General features: G+C 37.5%; 1 protein-coding gene across 1 annotated transcript; it reads left to right on the forward strand.

Moving 5' to 3' along the window:
* Positions 1-3326: 3326 nt before the first annotated feature.
* On the forward strand, positions 3327-12483 carry LOC127435642 (insulin-like growth factor II). The gene is made up of 4 exons (XM_051689254.1): positions 3327-3508; positions 4372-4522; positions 8601-8782; positions 9498-12483. Exons 1-4 carry the CDS (start codon positions 3440-3442, stop codon positions 9732-9734), a joined length of 639 nt encoding a protein of 212 aa, XP_051545214.1. The 5' UTR covers positions 3327-3439; the 3' UTR covers positions 9735-12483.
* The last annotated feature ends 6224 nt before the right edge of the window (positions 12484-18707 follow it).

Here is an 18707-nt window from a genome sequence, read left to right on the forward strand (position 1 = left end):
TTAAATTCTGATATTTAAATTGTGCCCGTTATTCTTGGGTTTGACTTATTGTTAAAACATCCCAATTGGCTACCACAATTTAAGATGTTGATTTTTCAATTAAAGACAATTTAATTCGATTTCCACTCTCCTTTCATTACATTTGAATTGGCTTGATCTATGTCACTGTAGTCCAGTCACAATATTGTATCATAAGTAATACATTGATCTTAATGGAATGTCGTATTAAAGGAATATACAAGAATCTATAGGACATTCCTTGGTGTTAACTTCACATGATCAAGTTGATATACAACTATTTTAAAAGGTGTTTCTAGTAATATACGAGTGATAGACTTTTTGGCCCTGCAATTCAGATTAGATGGAGACAAGTGCCCATGAAGAATAACATCTGCATCAAATAATGGCCCTTTTTGCTTTGCCAGGTGATGGATGACATTTCCAAGTAATTCAATCAAAGCAATTTAAGTTCAATTCAGGTCCAGCTAATTTCTCAATATCCTCTCAGTGCTCTGAATGGGTCAGCCTGCAAAGTGAATTACCATCATTACAGACACCATTCGCGTGAGGATCGATAAGGCAGGTGGATATCAGAGGAAATGACGGCATCGAGTGTTTCATGTTCACTCCATTGTAAAATTCTACACATCAACTCTCCTGGCATCAGTAACTAAATATGCTTATTTTGATGATGCCTGTGTTTCTGTAACGATTCATTCTGACTTATTTATTTACTTACTTTTATGTTGTTAAAATGATTTGGGATTAATAATAAATCAGTAAAATGTAACAATTAAAACAAGTAACTAATTTTAAATAAAGAAAATTGCAATATTTTAGGAAAACAGCTGTCCTGACAGCTGTGTTTTTAGATTGGAAAACACCAGATGTCTGTTCAAGAGTGTTCCCTGACAGCACACGCACATCACCTAGATGTCTATTTGATGTGTGCGTTTACATCTGGAAGATGTATTTTTTAGGATGTTTGTTCATCTGCAATACGTTTAAAAGAAATTTCCTCTCGGATGTCAATAAGACATTCATCAGATGTCTTTGAGACGTTTATGATTAAGAATGTTTGTAAATCTGATCTTTTTAAGATGTTTAGCAGATGTTATTTAGATTGTGATGCTTTCAAGATGAAAAGATCTAAAACAGATATCTTGGAGATGTACGTGTGCTATTTGGGTTTCATCTGGAAATTATCACAATCTAATTAACACCTACTAAAGGTCTTAAAAAGATCAGATTTACAAACATTCTAAATCATAAACATCTCAAAAACATCTGCTGAATGTCTTACTGACATCCGAGAGGAAACGTCATATAGACGAATGGCAAATGAGCAAACAATTTAAGAAATACATTTTCCAGATGTAAACACACATCAAATAGACATCTGGGTATGTGTACGTGTACTATAAGGGTACAGGTATTTAATTTTCTAACATATCCCATTACTGTTTTATGTATGTGAGAAAGATCTAATTGATTTAGTCCGTGCATGAGGAGTCCGAATGATTCTGAGTCAACTGCAAACTGATTCAGATCGTTTTGCTAACCTGTTTGAGTACTTCATTGAAAAGAACCCTGATAGCACAAGTACATCACCCAGATGTCTATTTCATGTGTGTGCTTACATCTGGAATACGTATTTTTTAGGTTGTTTGCTCATCTGCAAAACATAAGATGAAGGCTATTATAAGACGTTTCCTCTCAGATGCCAATAAGACATTCGGCAGATGTTTTTGAGACATTTCTAAAATGTCTGTTTTAGATCTTTTCATCTGGAAAGCATCACAATCTACTTAACATCTGATAAACATCTTAAAAAGATCAGATTTACAAACATTCTAAATCATAAACGTCTCAAAGACATCTGATGAATGTCTTACTGACATCTGAGACACACTAATTGACATACGTCTTATAGACAAACAACGTTAAAAATACATCTTCCAGATGTTTACACACACACAAAATAGACGTTTGGGTGCTGTACGTGTGCTATCAGGGTTATGATTTAGAATTTTGTAAATCTGATCTTTTTAAAATGTTTAGCAGATGTTAAGTAGATTGTGATGCTTTCCAGATGAAAAGATCTAAAACAGACATTTTAGAAATGTCTCAAAAACATCTGCCGAATGTCTTATTGACATCCGAGAGAAAACGCCTTATGTATTGCAGATGAGCAAACAACCTAAAAAATATGTCTTCCATCTGGGTAGTTTGCTTGTCTGCAATACATCTATAAGACATTTCCTCTCGGATATCAATAAGAGATTCAGCAGATGTCTTTGAGACGTTTATGATTTACAGTGATTGTAAATCAGAATTTTTTTAAAGATGTTTAGCAGATGTTAAGTAGATGATGTGATGCTTTCCAGATGAAAAGATCTAAAACAGACATCTTGGAGATGTACTTGTGTTATCTTGGAACTGACTCAAATGATTGATTAATTTGCAAATAGGGCATAGCTGATTCTAGACAAGCAAGAGAACATATTGTAAAAATATCCTAGCTAGTCAACAATAAGTCTAACGATAACGACTTACTGAGTAACAATAACCAATATTTACTCGATGACTCCCGCTTCAATTCCACTCAGAAAAGTTTCAAACAAAAAATATTGTGGCTAGACTATCATTCGGGCTCAAGTCCCAAATGTTTTGCACTATAGCGACGACCCTGGTGTCCTGTCATATGGATGGTAGCTAAATAAATGGATGTAGATGATGTCTGTATTTCTGTAACAATAAACTCTGACTTGTTTATTTATTTTCTTTTTATTGACTGGAATGTTGTTCAAATAATTTTGAATTAACAATAAATAATAAAAATGTAATAGGCAAATTTAAATATTTTAACTAAAAATATTAATATATTTTAGGAAAACAACGTTCTTGTTTCACACACACACATACACACACACACACACACATGAAACAAGAACGTTGTTTTCCTAAAATATATCAATATTTTTTAGTTAAAATATTTAAATTTGCCTATAAATTTGCCTATAAAGATCACAAAATGATAAAAAGTTCAAGACAAAACAATAAAGCTCACAGAGGATTTTTTTTTTTTTGTGCTGATCTTTTGATCATGTTGTGATCTTGAAAAAATATTTTCAGCTTTGAATAAAGTTGTGTATCACACACCAGCAGGGCCCTCGGCCAGGTTAATGCTGGTGATTCAATGACCCCTTCTAACAGGCTTACCTCTCCTTATTGACATGCGCACTAGAGGGGGCAGCGGGAGGGGGTGCTAAGGGGCGGGTTTGGGTATAAAATACTTCTCTCAGAGAACTTTTGCCTGTCGCCTGATTTTTGGGACAGCTCCACACAACGTCCTAACACCAACTGGGAAAACTAAACCGACCTGCAATTTCTCAACCAAATACAACAGCGCAGCATTTTTAACATTACAGCAACTGTCATGGAGGACCAACTAAAACATCATTATGTTTGCCACACCTGCTTGAGAACAGACAGTTTCATAAATAAGGTAAACGAAAAAAAGAAAGAAAAAAAAAAACACTCTCTTGGAATGCTTTAACAATCTTTCGCAAAACTTGGACAAATCTGGACATGATTTAATGCATTAGTTAAGCAATGCAGAAGTTATCTTTAAGTAGAAAAAATAAAAAAAACAATCAGAAATGGACATGAATGGAAAACGGAGCGATTTTTATACATCATGCAGTCTTCTCTTGCACGACCAGATACACTTCAGTAATGCAACGGAAAAGTTTTGTTTGTTTGTCTGTTTTTCACATTTGACACTTCATTCTTGATCCGCGCGCAGAAGAGAATTTGCGCGAGGGGGCGACAGCACTTTAAACGAGCGGGCTTTCAGGAAAATAATATGCTGAGTTGTGAGGAATGAGATAGCGGAGCATACTGAGAAGTCATGCAACTTGTTGGACGTTGTGTAAGAGGAGGAAGGAGGAGAAAAAAGCTCATTTTGTCTTGTTTAAGCAATTCTTCCTTTAGCGTTCAGCAGATAATTAAAAAGTCGATATATGTATGCATACTTCCTCAGTGTTTGAAGTATCGAATTGGTGAATTCAGTGCATTTAAGAAACCAAGGAAAATGCTCAGGAGAACAGATCAGCAGATGTTTACACCATATATTTTGGTTAAAACAAGAGGCATAATTTAACATAGCGTATTTGAGTAATATCAAATGAACTAAAATGCACGTTATGTACACATGTCATTAAGTCATCCTACTGTATATACTGCATGTGTATACTGTTTTTGAGCAGATAATTAAAAGTCGATGACCATGGACATGTCAGTCCCAGAGTGTTTGAAGAGGGTTTTTTTTCTCTCTCTTATTAACTAAAATGTATGTTATCTCCCCAGGTCGTACAGATGTACTGGTCCATAAGGATGCCCATATGCTTACTGTTTTTGACACTATACGCCTTCGAGGTCGCTTCAGCCGAAACGTTATGTGGCGGAGAGCTTGTGGACGCGCTACAGTTCGTGTGCGACGGAAAAGGCTTCTATTTTGGTACGTATATTAACACAGAGCTTATTCAGACCTTATTCAGAGTAGCGCCATGTTTGATTTTTGACGGGAATGAAAACGAGGCTGTGAGCGATAGACTTACTGTCTCGGGTGGTAGTTGTTTAAAGTGGTGTTGATCGTTCACCTGACTATACTGTACGTTGAACTGTAAGAATATCCCTCGCAGCCTCGTTTTCACTCCCTTCAAAAATCAAATATGGCACCACTCTGAGAAAGGTCTATAGAGCTGTTCAGGTTGTAGTCCAAAAACCCATAAGTTAAATAGCTTTTTCGAGGTATGGGTTCCCTCAGAATTTGCCTATGGGTTTTTATAATGGGTTTATGAGTAAAATAAGGTCTATGGTTAACATTACTTTAAGATACTTGGATGTTTTGTTATACAACATAAATTACACACAATCATACCCCAAACGTGAATTTTGAAGTCGCCAGCTCATAAAAAAAGTATGTTGCTAACAAGCAGCTAGATAAGAACTACAACGGTTTTCCAATTTCATCAGGGATGTTCACTTACATGCTTGTGGTATTTCCTTTTCTAGCAACTCGTTCGCAACATACTTTCATTTTTATTTTTTTAAACACAGCGGCTTCAAAATTTACGTTTGAGGTATTATTGTGTGTAATTTATGTTCTAGAACAAAACATCCAAGTATCTTCAAGGAATGTTTACCATACATCTTATTTTACTCATAAATTGAAAAACCCCATCATAAACACCAATAAGAAATTCCCGAGACAGCCCATGGGGAGTTAGCCTTCCGGGTTTGCCTACAAATTGATGCCACAGCTGAACAGCTCTACTGCGATGTTCACTGCCCATTGCTTTGATGCACGCAAGATGTCGTGAATGGTCAGCTGTACGCGCAATGTCTTGGCAAAATGTGCTGACTGGGTGCATTCTCTTGCGATATCTGTGATTGCATATGAAAGGGAAGCTAAATGAGCCACAATGGCCTGGTTGTTTACTTGCACATTCCGCCAGGGAAAGTAATAGTACCCAAGTGGCATTCCATTCACCTCTCCAAAAATGTTCCCAGGCTACATTCATTTGAAAAAAAGTTGTTTTTTCCTCTTACACAGCTGAATAGATTGAGACAGCTTCATTACTAGATACTTACCAATATTTTCATACTATTTCAATGCAATGGTTACATATTGTACAACCAAGATTATAGTATTGCATGTTGATACGACTGCTGATCGATTGTACACAGCTTGCATACACAGAGGGGGTCAAAAACACAACTTTTTAAATATTTGTCGTCTTCCTCCCGCCAGCTCTGACAAACAGACAAGGCCTTTGTGTTCTTTTGGCCGCAGAAGCCTAACTGCCTAGAAAGATCATTATCCAATTTGGGCCAGCACAGATACCCCCCCCCCCCCACCTCCATCCACCAATTCCACTGTTTTTCCATGTTTCCCATCCTACTATTAAGAAATTTCTTGTCAGACCATTGTAACTGTGAGAAGTGCCAACCTTTCATAGAATATTTGACTGAAAATCAATTGTTCCTTCCTTTTTTCCAGCGCCCCCCCCCCCTCCCCATTGCTGTGTCCTGTATCTTCCATCATTCATGCCAAGTCTGTATTTCCACCCCTCCCTCTTGCCACTGTTCATGCTCTCTTTATCTTTGCTGAGCTGGCAAAGGACAAGGTCAAAGAATAGCCACCATTTTTATCATTTACTCATCCAAATAGAAGCAAAGACTTTTGCCCTTCCACACTTTGGCTGTTTCTATTTTTTTATTTTCTGTGCCTGAGAACATAATGCAGAGTTGCCGGTGAATTCTTCAAAACTTATTTTGCACAGCCCAATTAGACAACATAATGAGATAAGTTTGAACAAGAAAACAAATAAACAGACAAACTTTTTTTTTGCCACAGATTTCAGCTTTATACACCGCAGATGTGTTCCGGTCCAAAAAACAATTAATCAACAATCAAATCTACTTTGACAATTGAATCAGGGCAGTGTAGCTTGATTTACATTGGCTTGTTTCTAGGGTCCTGTTTTCATATTTGATGGCAACTCTTTGAACTAACAGTTTGAGTCTAGTTTGATCTTCCTCTTGTTTAGTCTGACATGTGACCAGAGAAAAAATTTGTTTCTTGTACTACCCGTTAGGGTTGCAACTAACGATTATATTGATAATCGATTAATCTAACTATTATTAGAATGATTATTCGACTATTCAGCTATTACTGCAACGATTAATCATTAGCTCTTAACCTATTATTCAGCTTGTGCCCCGACTTAAAAGGTTGTATTAACTGTGCTTACTAACAATAAAGAGGACAAAATCATCTTTAAAAATACCTCTAAACGACATTCACTGAATTAAAGAGAAAAAAATACTTTTTATTATGTTTAATTCAGTAAAGAAAGTCACTGCAAAAAAATCCTATTGTTATGAAGTGTTTTTGTTTTGTTTTCCATTTAAAATGGTCTAGAAATCCTTAAAACAAGATACATTTACTTGAGAAGCAACATATAAGATATGTTGACCTGCTTTAAGAGATTGTATCTTAAATATAAGTGTATTTTGTATATAAGTGTATTTTTTCACTTGGTTATACTTCTGCGAGTGCAGTAAAGACAAAATACACTTACATTCAATTCTCTAAAAGCAAGTCTAAATATCATATATGCTGCTTCTCAGGTGGATGCATCTTTTTTTAGATATGTAAAAATATTTGTATTTTTAATATTATATTCAACATTCTCTGATAAAAAAAATTATTCTGCAGTATAGCTGCTAAAGTAAATGTACGTTGTTTTAAAGGAGTTTTAGATATTTATATTGGAAAACAAGCCAAAACTAAAACATATTTTGTTGCAGTGTATAATGGGGTGAAGACTACCCTCTCTCACCTTTCTGTTCACTTCAATCCAACTTTAACTCACAAAAAAACAAACTCTCTCTTATTAATAAAGCTGCGTATTGCCAATTTTCTTCAAAGTAAGAAATGCACAGTGACACATATATTATGATTCAGCAAGTTGCGAGCCATCATGTTATAATCTAGCTGCCGCAAGTGCGCGCTCGAGGGATGAGCGTCCCCGCGCCAGATTGTTCATCAGCCGGATGCAGTTTCAATCTCTCCCCCTTTAGATCGTGTCACTTCACACAACTCATAGAAGCGGTGCTGACTGTACAGAGAAATGCTAGTTTCGGAGTTTGTAGTTATTTACATGACCAGTTTCTGTATTATTTGAACTTTATTCAATTTAAGATGTAACGGCGGGGTGTTTCCTTTAAATACGCTTGACACGCAAGCAGCAGCTCCACTTATTTCACAACGAGAGTGCTTCTGTATTTACTTATTTTGTATTTCTGCATTATAATTCCCTCATACTTTGCAGTCTACATCACCTTAAGCTGTTTTGAAAGTTTAGAGTGCATCTGGACAGTGAGCTGTGTAATTCTTCTTCTCAGTCAGGCATGAACTGCAGTGCTGCTCTCGCGGGTCATCATTAGAGTTTAATGTGATCTCATGTTACGTTAAATGAGATCAAACGACTATTCGACAATCAAAAATGTTTTCGACAGTTTTTATTGTCGACGTTGTCGATAACGTTGACTAATCGTTTCAGCCCTACTACCCATGCTGGCCATGCTGGTTTTAGCTGGTTTAAGGCAGTCGCCCAGCCAGGCCAAACTGGTGCTCAGCTGTTTTAGCTGGACAGCCAGCTGTTCTCCCAGCCTGAACAGCTGTCTGTTTGATGTGTGTGTTTACATCTAGAAGATGTATTTTTTAGATTGTTTGCTCTTCTGCAATATGTCTACAAGACATTTCCTCTAGGATGTCAAAAAGACTTTCAGCATATGACTTTGAGACGTTTATGATTTAGAATGTTTGTAAATCCGAACTTTTTAAGATGTTTGGAAGATGTTACACTCTTCAACAGACATCTCGGAGATGTACATGTGCTATCTGGGTAAAAAGTATCAAAACCCCTTCAAAACCAGCTAACCAGCTGGAGACCAGCAAACTATGGTTTAAACTGCCTTTTTCAATGTTGTCCATGAACTGATTATGTTTATTTCTATGCCTGCAGTTCAACCAACCAGGTCGAACAGTAAACAACCCCCCAAAAAGCGTGGGATTGTGGAGGAGTGTTGTTTTAGCGGTTGTAACCTAGATCTGCTAGAACAATACTGCGCTAAACCTGGCAAGTCAGAGAGGGACGTGTCTGCAACTTCTCTACAGGTGATCCCTGTGATGCCAGCATTAAAACAGGTATGTTGACTGTGGGATAACAAAACATCTCTCTAGTGGCTTATCACAACTCACCATCTTGAACATTTTGTGCAGTTTCTGCTGAACGCATGCAACCTGGCATGTGGGCTAAAAGAAAATAGTGAACAAGTGTAAGGACACTGGATCTTGTAAGCAAGATTTGGCACAAAACTGTTGCCCAAGTGGAAAATTATATGATTCAAGTGAGAGGTAATCTATAGGTTGAAATTTTTACTGTCATTTTCCATCACGAAATTGGATTTGTGAACAAAGTCTCCCAAAAAAGGCCTGGGTGATTGGACATTGGGTACAAAGAGGACTATGTCTTTATGTCCTTCTTGGTCGTTCTCCATTCTGAGGTCCTTGTAGTTCTTGTTGAGTTTCATTGTTTTGTCAATTAAAACGTTGTGTCGATAGCCAATAAAACTGGATCTGTTATAGTTGAGATCAGGATAAGAGAGTTTAAAGTGGTTCTCTGTGTTGCCATAGTGGTTTAAGATCAGCCATCATCCTCTAAATGAATGGACTTTTGGCAAAATTGCTTACCTCAAATTCTTTAGTCTTGGTTTACCAATCTTGTTCAAATGTTGAACTTGAGTTGACCCTACTTAAAGATAATCCAAGGAAACAAGCGTCAATGTATTTGATTACGCAACAGAAAAATTCTACTTGTCTCTGTAGACATCTTCTAATGTTATTTTTGTCATTGCAATAGGAGGTCCCAAGAAAACACGTGACTGTGAAATATTCCAAATACGATGTGTGGCAGCGAAAGGCCGCCCAGAGGCTACGGAGGGGCGTCCCAGCCATCCTGCGAGCAAAGAAGTTTAGGCGACAGGCGGAGAGGATCAATGCCCAGGAGCAACTCCACCACCATAGGCCTCTTATTACGCTGTCCAGCAAACTGCCGCCCATCCTCCTTCCGACAGAAAACTACGTCAGCCACAAGTGAACCTGGGGTCATTTGCACAGAGTTGATAAAAAAAGACTTGGGGATGAAAGCTTTTTGTCTCTGACGTCATTTCTGTGTCAGTCTTCTACAACCCTCCTTCCTTCCCTACCAGACGTGCTCACATGCTCTTCCAGTTTCAATTCTCGCTGTTTCACTCACCAACAAAAAGGCACAATGTAAATGAGAGGAAAAAAGTATGCGACAATGACGCTGTGGAACGTTTCGCCAGTTTGGAGGACATTGGAACATGGGGAACAGCTAGCACGAAAGAAACCATTCCACTGCAATCTCCTGAGACTAAAGTATTGCTCTTTTAGTCCTTTTACGTATTAGTTTGCACCTCTAACTATAAAGGGACATCCACACTGTAAGGAATTGTTGTAAAATTAGATTCCTTTTCCAGCACCTTGTAATCACAAACGAAACGCAGAAAAGAGTCTGCGAATTGCACATCGCCACGGATTACGTCAAAGTTCTTGTTGAGTAAATAAAAAAGGCACTATTTTTTTATGGACTATGAACGTGTAGCTCAAAAAATGTCATGGTGCAAGCTTTGGGAATGGACTCAAAGGAAAAGAGGTTGCAAAGCATGTTTTTTTTTTTTTTCTTATGAAAAATTATTTAACTTTCAGTTTTAAGGAAAGTGTGACTTTTGAAAAAGAAAGCAGGAGCATATTGACTGTAGGGGATATCACTGCATGCAGATGTGTCATTTGTTGAGACGTATGACACAACGTATGCCTTTGGTCCCGGCATTTGCGATTCAATGAAGGAGCAGTGTGGGGTTGCTGAAGGGAGCATGTTCAAATGCCTGGACATCTACTGTGGCTGCACAGAACCCCTGCTTTGCACTGCAGGAAGAGGGACATTATGACCTTTAAAAAGTGGGATGTTTGTATTTTCTATGTTCTATTTTGTGAAAATGCGTTAAGGAAAAAACGAAAAAAAGTTCAGTTTCTGGTACCGTGACATTCTCTTTGTTGCAAAATAGGCTTTGTGTTTTTGTAACGTTATTTTACAGTTCTGAAAGAAAGGCACAAATATCAATTAAAAGGGAAAAAACGCAATAATGTCAACTAACATATATTTTTAACGTTTATCAGTAGTATCCACATGCTTTTGCCTGAAAACAAATACTTGAATATATATATATATACTGTGTGTGTGTGTGTGTGTATATATATATATATATATATATATATATATATATATATATATATATATATATATATATATATTAAATGAAATAAATATGTATATATATATATTATAATTAGTTTCCAGGGACATCATGTAATATTCTTTTAGTCTGAGCTGTATCTTGCGTAATGAGCCGCCAAGCTTCTTTTTGTTTGTTTGTTTAAGTACAAATATGGGCACTGTATAAAGGCATTATTTATTTTGTTATAAAATTATATATATATATATATATATATATATATATATATATATATATATATATATATATATATATTAAAATTAATCCAAATACAGTAATATACATAGCACTGATGCTCAACTGATGGATTTTATTTTATATATGCTCTCTTTTTTCCCCCATTTTACATATAAATGCTTTTATTGTAGATGCTTTGTACCCACCCAAAAAATATATATATTTTTTTCATTTGGTTTGCCACAGCTATTTTAAAATCAATATTTTAACAGCAGCTGTAGCCTGGATCGCTTAGGCATGTTGTAAAACAAAAATAGGCACATACTCAGAAGACTCTCGCTCCCTCTCGCATGTTTTTTTTTTTTTTTTAATCTGCCAAATGGATTTCTGTTTAAAAAAGAGTATCTGGATACAGTTGGTCTTTATATACTATGATTGTACACAAGCCACTACAGTTTAAGCCATTTTCTATTATTTTTGGCTTCTCAGAAGTATGGTGGGTTGAGAGGAGCTTGATCGTGTTGTCCTTGGTTCATTGTTTCCTCTTATTGCTGAGTAATTGAGAAACTAATCCATTATGATGTCACAGAGATCAATTATGATGTCATCTTTCAACAATATGCCCTAAATCCAAAAATTATTTCCTTTCCGTAGGGGTGTTTTTTCAAGTCCTCCATATATCTCCATCTCAGTTGTTGAAGGGCTACTGTACTAAACCATACTTCAAATATTTACCCTAATTCTCAGGAAATATCAGTAGATTTGAGTGAAAAGACCTTGGGTTAAAGTTGACTCTACTGATTGTCAAGAATTAAGACCATTTGCCAACCATGGTTGGTATATTATTTGATTATCTCAACCAAGAACTAAGGACAACCATCAGACATTGTTTGTTGTATGTGCCCCAACTTAAGGTCTTGAAAATGATACTTAGTTCCTTGGAGGTCTAAATGCCTGCAGTGTAACCCCTCTGCCTTGATATTCCAATATTTATCTGATTATTCATATCAGTTACAACGAAGCAGTGCAATTATCGTAATTATTACTTTCATTATTTTTTATTATCCGAACATCTCATATTTCTGGAGAAAATTGCAATTTCTTATTATGTTATTCCTGCACGGACTGCATTCACTGTTGTTTTCTTTCAGACCGGTTTTGCAACTTTCAAACATGCGCTAAAAATAAAGGGATCCTTTGCCTTTTACCGGCAACAATTTAATATCGATAGCCCACGCAGCCTGTGTGTATTTTAATTGATTTAACCTCTGCACGCTAGAACGTCCGAAATGCACAATTCATGTACTTTCATTTTTAATATCAATAAAAACCATTTTATCAAACATGTTTCAATCGTGTGTAAGTGTGTGTGTTTGTTTTGCTGATGTGCACCATAAATGATTTATTACATTTTTAAGGTCTGCAAAGAATTTTCTTGATGCTTTTAGCGTCTTTTCCTCACTGGCTGATCTGCGGAAGGTAAAAGTGTGCTAACGAAACAAAATGCACTAAAATTTGACTAAACTGTGAGTAACTGACATGGGAGTAGATGCACGGCAGGCAGTTTGCTCTGCACGCTAGAGTTCAACTCTGAAATCAAGTCAAGCAAACTCTTATCAAAACTTAGGCAAAACATTGTCAATTAAACATGCAGTAACTCCAATGTCAAACTTTTCTCTTTGTGACATTTAAAGTGTTTGTTCACCTAAAAATGAAAATTCTGTCATCATTTCAGGATTGCCAACTTTCACGCGCACACTTTCAAGCTCTGTCTCACACTCTCACACTACCCAAAAAAATCTCATGCAAAATAACACGACAATGTAAAATAAATAAAACATACCCCTGGATTTAATACTTCGTAGAGCTACCTTTTGCTTTAATGAAAGCCATCAGTCTGTTTGGATACAGTATGTCTCTACTAGCTTCGCGCACCTAGATTGGGGAATATTTGCCCATTCTTCCTTGCAGAATTGTTCGATTTTAGTCAAATTGCGGGGTGGGCGGTGATGGACTGCTCTCTTCAAGTCCATCCACAAGTTTTCTATTGGATTTAAGTTAGGGCTTCCTATCCTTAAGCCACTGCATTGTTTTTTTGGTAGTGTATTTAGGTTCTTTGTTGTACTGAAAGGTGAACCACCTGCCCATCTTCAGTTGTTGATCAGAAGGCCACAGATTTTCCTCAAGAATTTGGGTGTACATGGCAGCATTTCAAATAAAATAATTGCGATTAATTGCATAATTTTTTTTTGTTTTTATTTTCTTCAGATTTTGAAAATGCTGAAATTTTTCCTGTCAGATTGCATTTACACTGCATGCCCAATTATTAGGCAAGTGAGTATTCTGATCTTAGCATTATTTCCATGCACATTTTCCAACTCCAAACTATATAAACTTGAATGCTTATTGGATGCAATCATTTTCAGGTGATATGTATTTGTGTAATGAGGGAGGGTGTGGTGAAAGTGACTAACAACTTATATCAAGGTGTGCATAATTATTAGGCAGCTTCATTACCTCAGGGAAAACGGGACAAAAAAGAGATTTAACTAACACTGAAAAGTCAAAAATTGTAAAATGCCTTTCAGACAGATGCAACACTCTTGAAATAGCTAAACTATTGAGGCGTGACCACCGGACAATCAAACGTTTTGTTGTGAACAGTCAACTGGGGTGCAAAAAAATGCATGAAGAAGAAAAGGTGCAAATTAACTGCAAAAGACTTGAGGGGAATTAAATGTGACTCTACCAGTAACCCATTATCCTCCAATGCTACCATATTCCAGAATTGCAACCTACCTGGAGTGTCCAGATGTACAAGCTGCCAAGTGCTCAGTGACATGGCCAAGGTCAAGAAGGCTGAAACACGACCACCACTGAATATATTCACAAGTTGAAGCGTCAAGATTGGGCAAAGAAATACATAAAGACAGATTTTTCAAAGGTTTTATGGACAGATGAAATGAGAGTGACTCTTGATGGACCAGATGGATGGGCCCGTGGCTGGATCACTAATAGACACAGGGCACCACTTCGAGTCAGGTGCCAGCAAGGTGGAGGAGGGGTACTGGTGTGGGCTGCTATCATTAAGGATGAGGTAGTTGGACCTTTTCGAGTTGAAGATGGACTGAAACTCAACTCTCAAACCTACTGCCAGTTTCTGGAAAGTACTTTCTTCAAGCAGTGGTACAGGAAGAAGTCCTCAGCATTCAAGAAGGCCATGATCTTTATGCAGGACAATGCTCCATCACATGCATCCAAGTACTCCACTGCTTGGCTAGCCAGCAAGGGCCTCAAAGATGGCCAAATAATGACTTGGCCCCCTTCCTTACCTGACTTAAATCCTACTGAGAACTTGTGGGCCCTTCTCAAATGTGAGATTTACAGTGAGGGAAGACAATACACCTCTTTGAACAGCATTTGGGAGGCTGTGGTTGCTGCTTCAGCGAATGTTGATCGTGAACAGATCAAGAAACTGACAGACTCCATGGATGGAAGGCTCATGGCAGTTATTGAAAAGAAGGGTGGCTATATTGGTCACTGAATATTTTTGAAAGGCCAAAAATGTTATTTAATTGTCATTTTGTGTTACTTATTTGTTGCACCTACTCTAAAAATATAGAATAAACAATTGAGTTGGGAGAAATTCACTTTTTCTTTGTTAAGCATTCAGGTTTGAGGTTCAATAACATTTTGGATTGACTGAGAGCATTGTGTTTGTTCAACAATAAAATTAATCCTGAGGAATACAATTTGCCTAATAATTGGGCACGCAGTGTATTTCCTTCTTAAAAAAAGAAAACAGTATGTAACAAAGTTATGTTATAATTTCCCAAATAAAGCCTTCCACAGAATAAAGATAGAAATGCACAAAATAGCACCAAATCAAGTAACATTAAACGTTTCCCAAAGTCTAAGTGGGAGTTTGAATAATTGAAAGAACTAGTCTCTCCAAAGGTTGCATATTCATTGCAATAGAGCGCAACAGTGCCCGCCCACTTTTTCAGCCATTTGGGTTCCGGAAGTACTGTATTTTCCCCATTCATTTCCTCCATAGACTTTTAATAAAATCCTTTATCAAAGAGTTGTGAGCCATGAACTAAACCAACCAGCTCTAAAGTGAATCACAACACCACAAACTTTGTTTTGAGGCCAAAAATATTTGAAAATCGGACATAAAGGCAAAGGTACAAGGCTGTGTACTTAGCGTCTTCCATGAGGGCACATACTACAATCCCATGAACCATTGCAAATTATGTCATTGAATAAAAAACGATGGGAATATATAAAACTATTGATTTTAGGTTATTGATTATAAGTATAGAAACAATATATTTTATGATTATTGCAAAATATTCTGATATATACAAATATATAAATAGTTTAAGGGTGAAGGGAGAATGACTCGATTACATCATTCACAGTGCGTCATGGGAGCGCATGGTCGAACAGAGACACATTTTGCTGGTTTTGTTGGCTGCGGTTCTCTGATTGGTGGATTTTCACTGCTGTACCATGGGTGATGTATTTGTTTACATTAATTCCGCTATCAAAAACTATTTTAAACAATGAAGTTGAGATAACGCAGATGGATGGCTTCAACGGAAGCTTTCTTAGAGCAATCGTGAAGCTGCATTCATGATTCTAGACTGGGCATCAATGCCAGCGTCCAGCGTTGATTTAACCTACACATGAAAAGCGAAAAACTGTCCTGAACAGCTGAATAAGGAGTACTTACTTGAAGCCTTTTAGATTCCTTTTAGCTGTCAGAGCAGAAGCCTGCACATTAACCCATAGAGCACAAGTGTTTGACAGATCAACTAGTGAACCATGGCGGCAGGCAACCTGGCATGTTTATGTACGTGTGTTTGTAACATGCTGTAATGATGGAAGCATTCGATATAGTCTCTGAAGACACTGGAATAGCATTACATGGCGATAGAAAATGTTAAATGTTGCAAGATGCTGACCTGCTTGTTTAATTAAGTGCAGTGTGGCGGTTTAAATATTAACAAGCGTTTCTAAAAAATTCCATTTCCCTGCAATAGTTAAATAAAATTCTATTAGAGACCAGTGTCTTTACAACATGGATGAATATTTCAAAATGTAAACTGTCATTCAAGGGCCATGTACTCAGTGAACCTGTGTGAGTCACTGAAAATATACTGTATTTCCTTTAATTCTCCAGTTCTCAGGACACATACTAAAACAGAAAGGAAAACTGATGACATAGTTCCATGTTCTACCAGGCTAATGACTGAAAGTGAAGATCGTTATCGATGTAACAACTCGTTTTTTACACTTTCTTAAGAAAACGTGAGTGGTTCTTGCCTGTGCAACAGTCACCGTCATGCTACGGTATTGTTGGCAGTTGCCAGGGCATTGCTTTGCAGTTGCTAAGGTATTCTGAGTTTTTAGCATGCTGGCATGCAGTTGCTAGGGTGTTACTAGGTAGTGGCTGGGGTGATGTGTGCACAGTTGCTATAGTGTTGCTATGCGGTGACAAAGGAAATTTTGAGTGTTTTTAACATGTTAATAGGTGGTTGTTGGGGTGATGTTTGTGGATGCCAGGGCATTGCTATGCATTGCTAAGGCATTCTGAGTGTTTTTACATGTTGTTATGTGGTTGCTAGGTTGTTACAAAGTGGTTACTAAAGTGTTGTGGGCTGTTTACAAGGCATTGCTATGCAGTTGTTAAGGTATTCTGAGTGTTTCTTGCATGTTGGCATGTGGTTGCTAGGGTGTTAATAGGTGGTTTCTGATGTGAAGTGTGTGGTTGCCAGGGCTGTGCTATGCAGATGCTAAGGTATTCTGAATGTTTTTAGCATGTTGTTATGCAGTTGCTGTGGTGTTAATAGGTGGTTGCTGGTGTGAAGTTTGCGGTTGCCAGGGCATTGCTATGCGGATGCTAAAATATTCAGAGTGTTTTCAGCATGTTGTTATGCGGTTGATAGGGTGTTACTAAGTGGTTGCTAGAGTGTTGTAGGTGGTTGCCAGAGCATTGCTATACGGTTGCTAAGGTGTTTTAAGTGTTTAAGCATGTTGTTATTCGGTTGCAAGGGGGTTACTAAGTGGTTTCTAGAATGTTGGGGGCAGTTGCCAGGGCGTTGCAAGTCACTAAAAAAATATAATTCTCCATTGTACAGGGTGCATAATAAAACAGAAAGAAAGACAGAAGACATAGCTCCATGTTCTACCAAGCTAACGACTGAAAGTGAAGTGCGTTATCGTTCTAGCAACTTTTTACACTTTAAAAAAAAAAAACGTGAGTGGTGCTTGCCCATCCAATAGTCGCGTCACAATGTTATGGTGTTGCTATGCCGCTGCTAAGATATTCTAGGGGATTTTTAGCATGTTGTTTTGCGGTTGCTAAGGTATTCAGATTGTTTTTCTCATGTTGGTATGTGGTTGTTAGGGTGTTACTACGTGGTAGCTGGGGTGATGTGTGCAGTTGCCATGGCGTTGCTCTGCAGTTGCTTAGTGTTTTTAGTATTATAGTTTTTAGCTTTTAGCGTGTGTTTATGTCCTTGCTAGGCTGTTCTTTAGTGGTTGCAAGGATGTTGTGGGCAGTTACCAGGGTGTTGCTATACAGCTGACAAAATGGTTTGAGTGTATTTTGCACATTAATTAAGGTTGATAGGGTGTTGTGGGTAGTTGTTTACTGGTCAAAAGAGCCTACCCCCAAGTCTATGATATTATGTTTTTTAGATATGACTTGGGTCCCCCCTTCTAATGTAAGTGAAAATTGTAAATCTGATCACTTAGAAAGGTAATAATAGCACACCTCTTTTCAACAAGCCACTAGCCCTTAATGTGAGCAATTGTGTGATCTTATAGTGAGTAACATCATACCCACCTCTGCCAGCATATGTCACTCCCTATAGCTCTCAACCATAATTTTGCTCCATAATACAGAGTGTCATTCTATTGTTTACAAGTCAGAAACTATGGTTACATAATTAGGAAGCCCTCCTCACAATACTGGTTGATTATGAACTGACAATTAGATCACTTTGTGGAGCAGTGAAGAAATACAATCTCGCCTTTATGTGGTCCTCCTGCTATAACATACACAGCTTTTGGCTGGTATGTGAAGTGAAATAGGTTTCAATATGAAATCAGGCCCTTTGGAAAAAAGAAAAGTAAAAACTACCACAAATTTCGTTAGTTTTAATCTTCAAACAAAGAGCAAAAATCAAAAAATATCATGGCCGTTTGAAGAGTTTGCTCAGCTAACTCTGAAGTGACCCCCTTTTGCTTCTTTGGACACTAGAGCAATTAGAGGAACTTAGAGAGGAATTCCTGGCCACACTCTACCCAAGAAAACTGGCGTTAGCTTTTCTGGCCAGGCCAAAATCTGTCAGCCACTGCCAATCCACTTTCAATAGTTGGCCAGAGCTCCAATACATCCCGTGCGTCCGATCAGCCACAAGTAACGCTTCTGAGAGCGTGCACTTTGGCCAAGTCTTATCAGCGAGCAGGACCTCTATGCCCCAGCCTCCAGCTCACAGAAATCATGAGGGTTGAGCCTGCCCACATGTATTCATTAGCAACTGGTTCTGTTATTTTGGTTTGTT

The sequence above is a fragment of the Myxocyprinus asiaticus genome, chromosome 46, assembly GCF_019703515.2.
Source record: "Myxocyprinus asiaticus isolate MX2 ecotype Aquarium Trade chromosome 46, UBuf_Myxa_2, whole genome shotgun sequence".
Lineage (NCBI taxonomy): Eukaryota > Metazoa > Chordata > Actinopteri > Cypriniformes > Catostomidae > Myxocyprinus > Myxocyprinus asiaticus.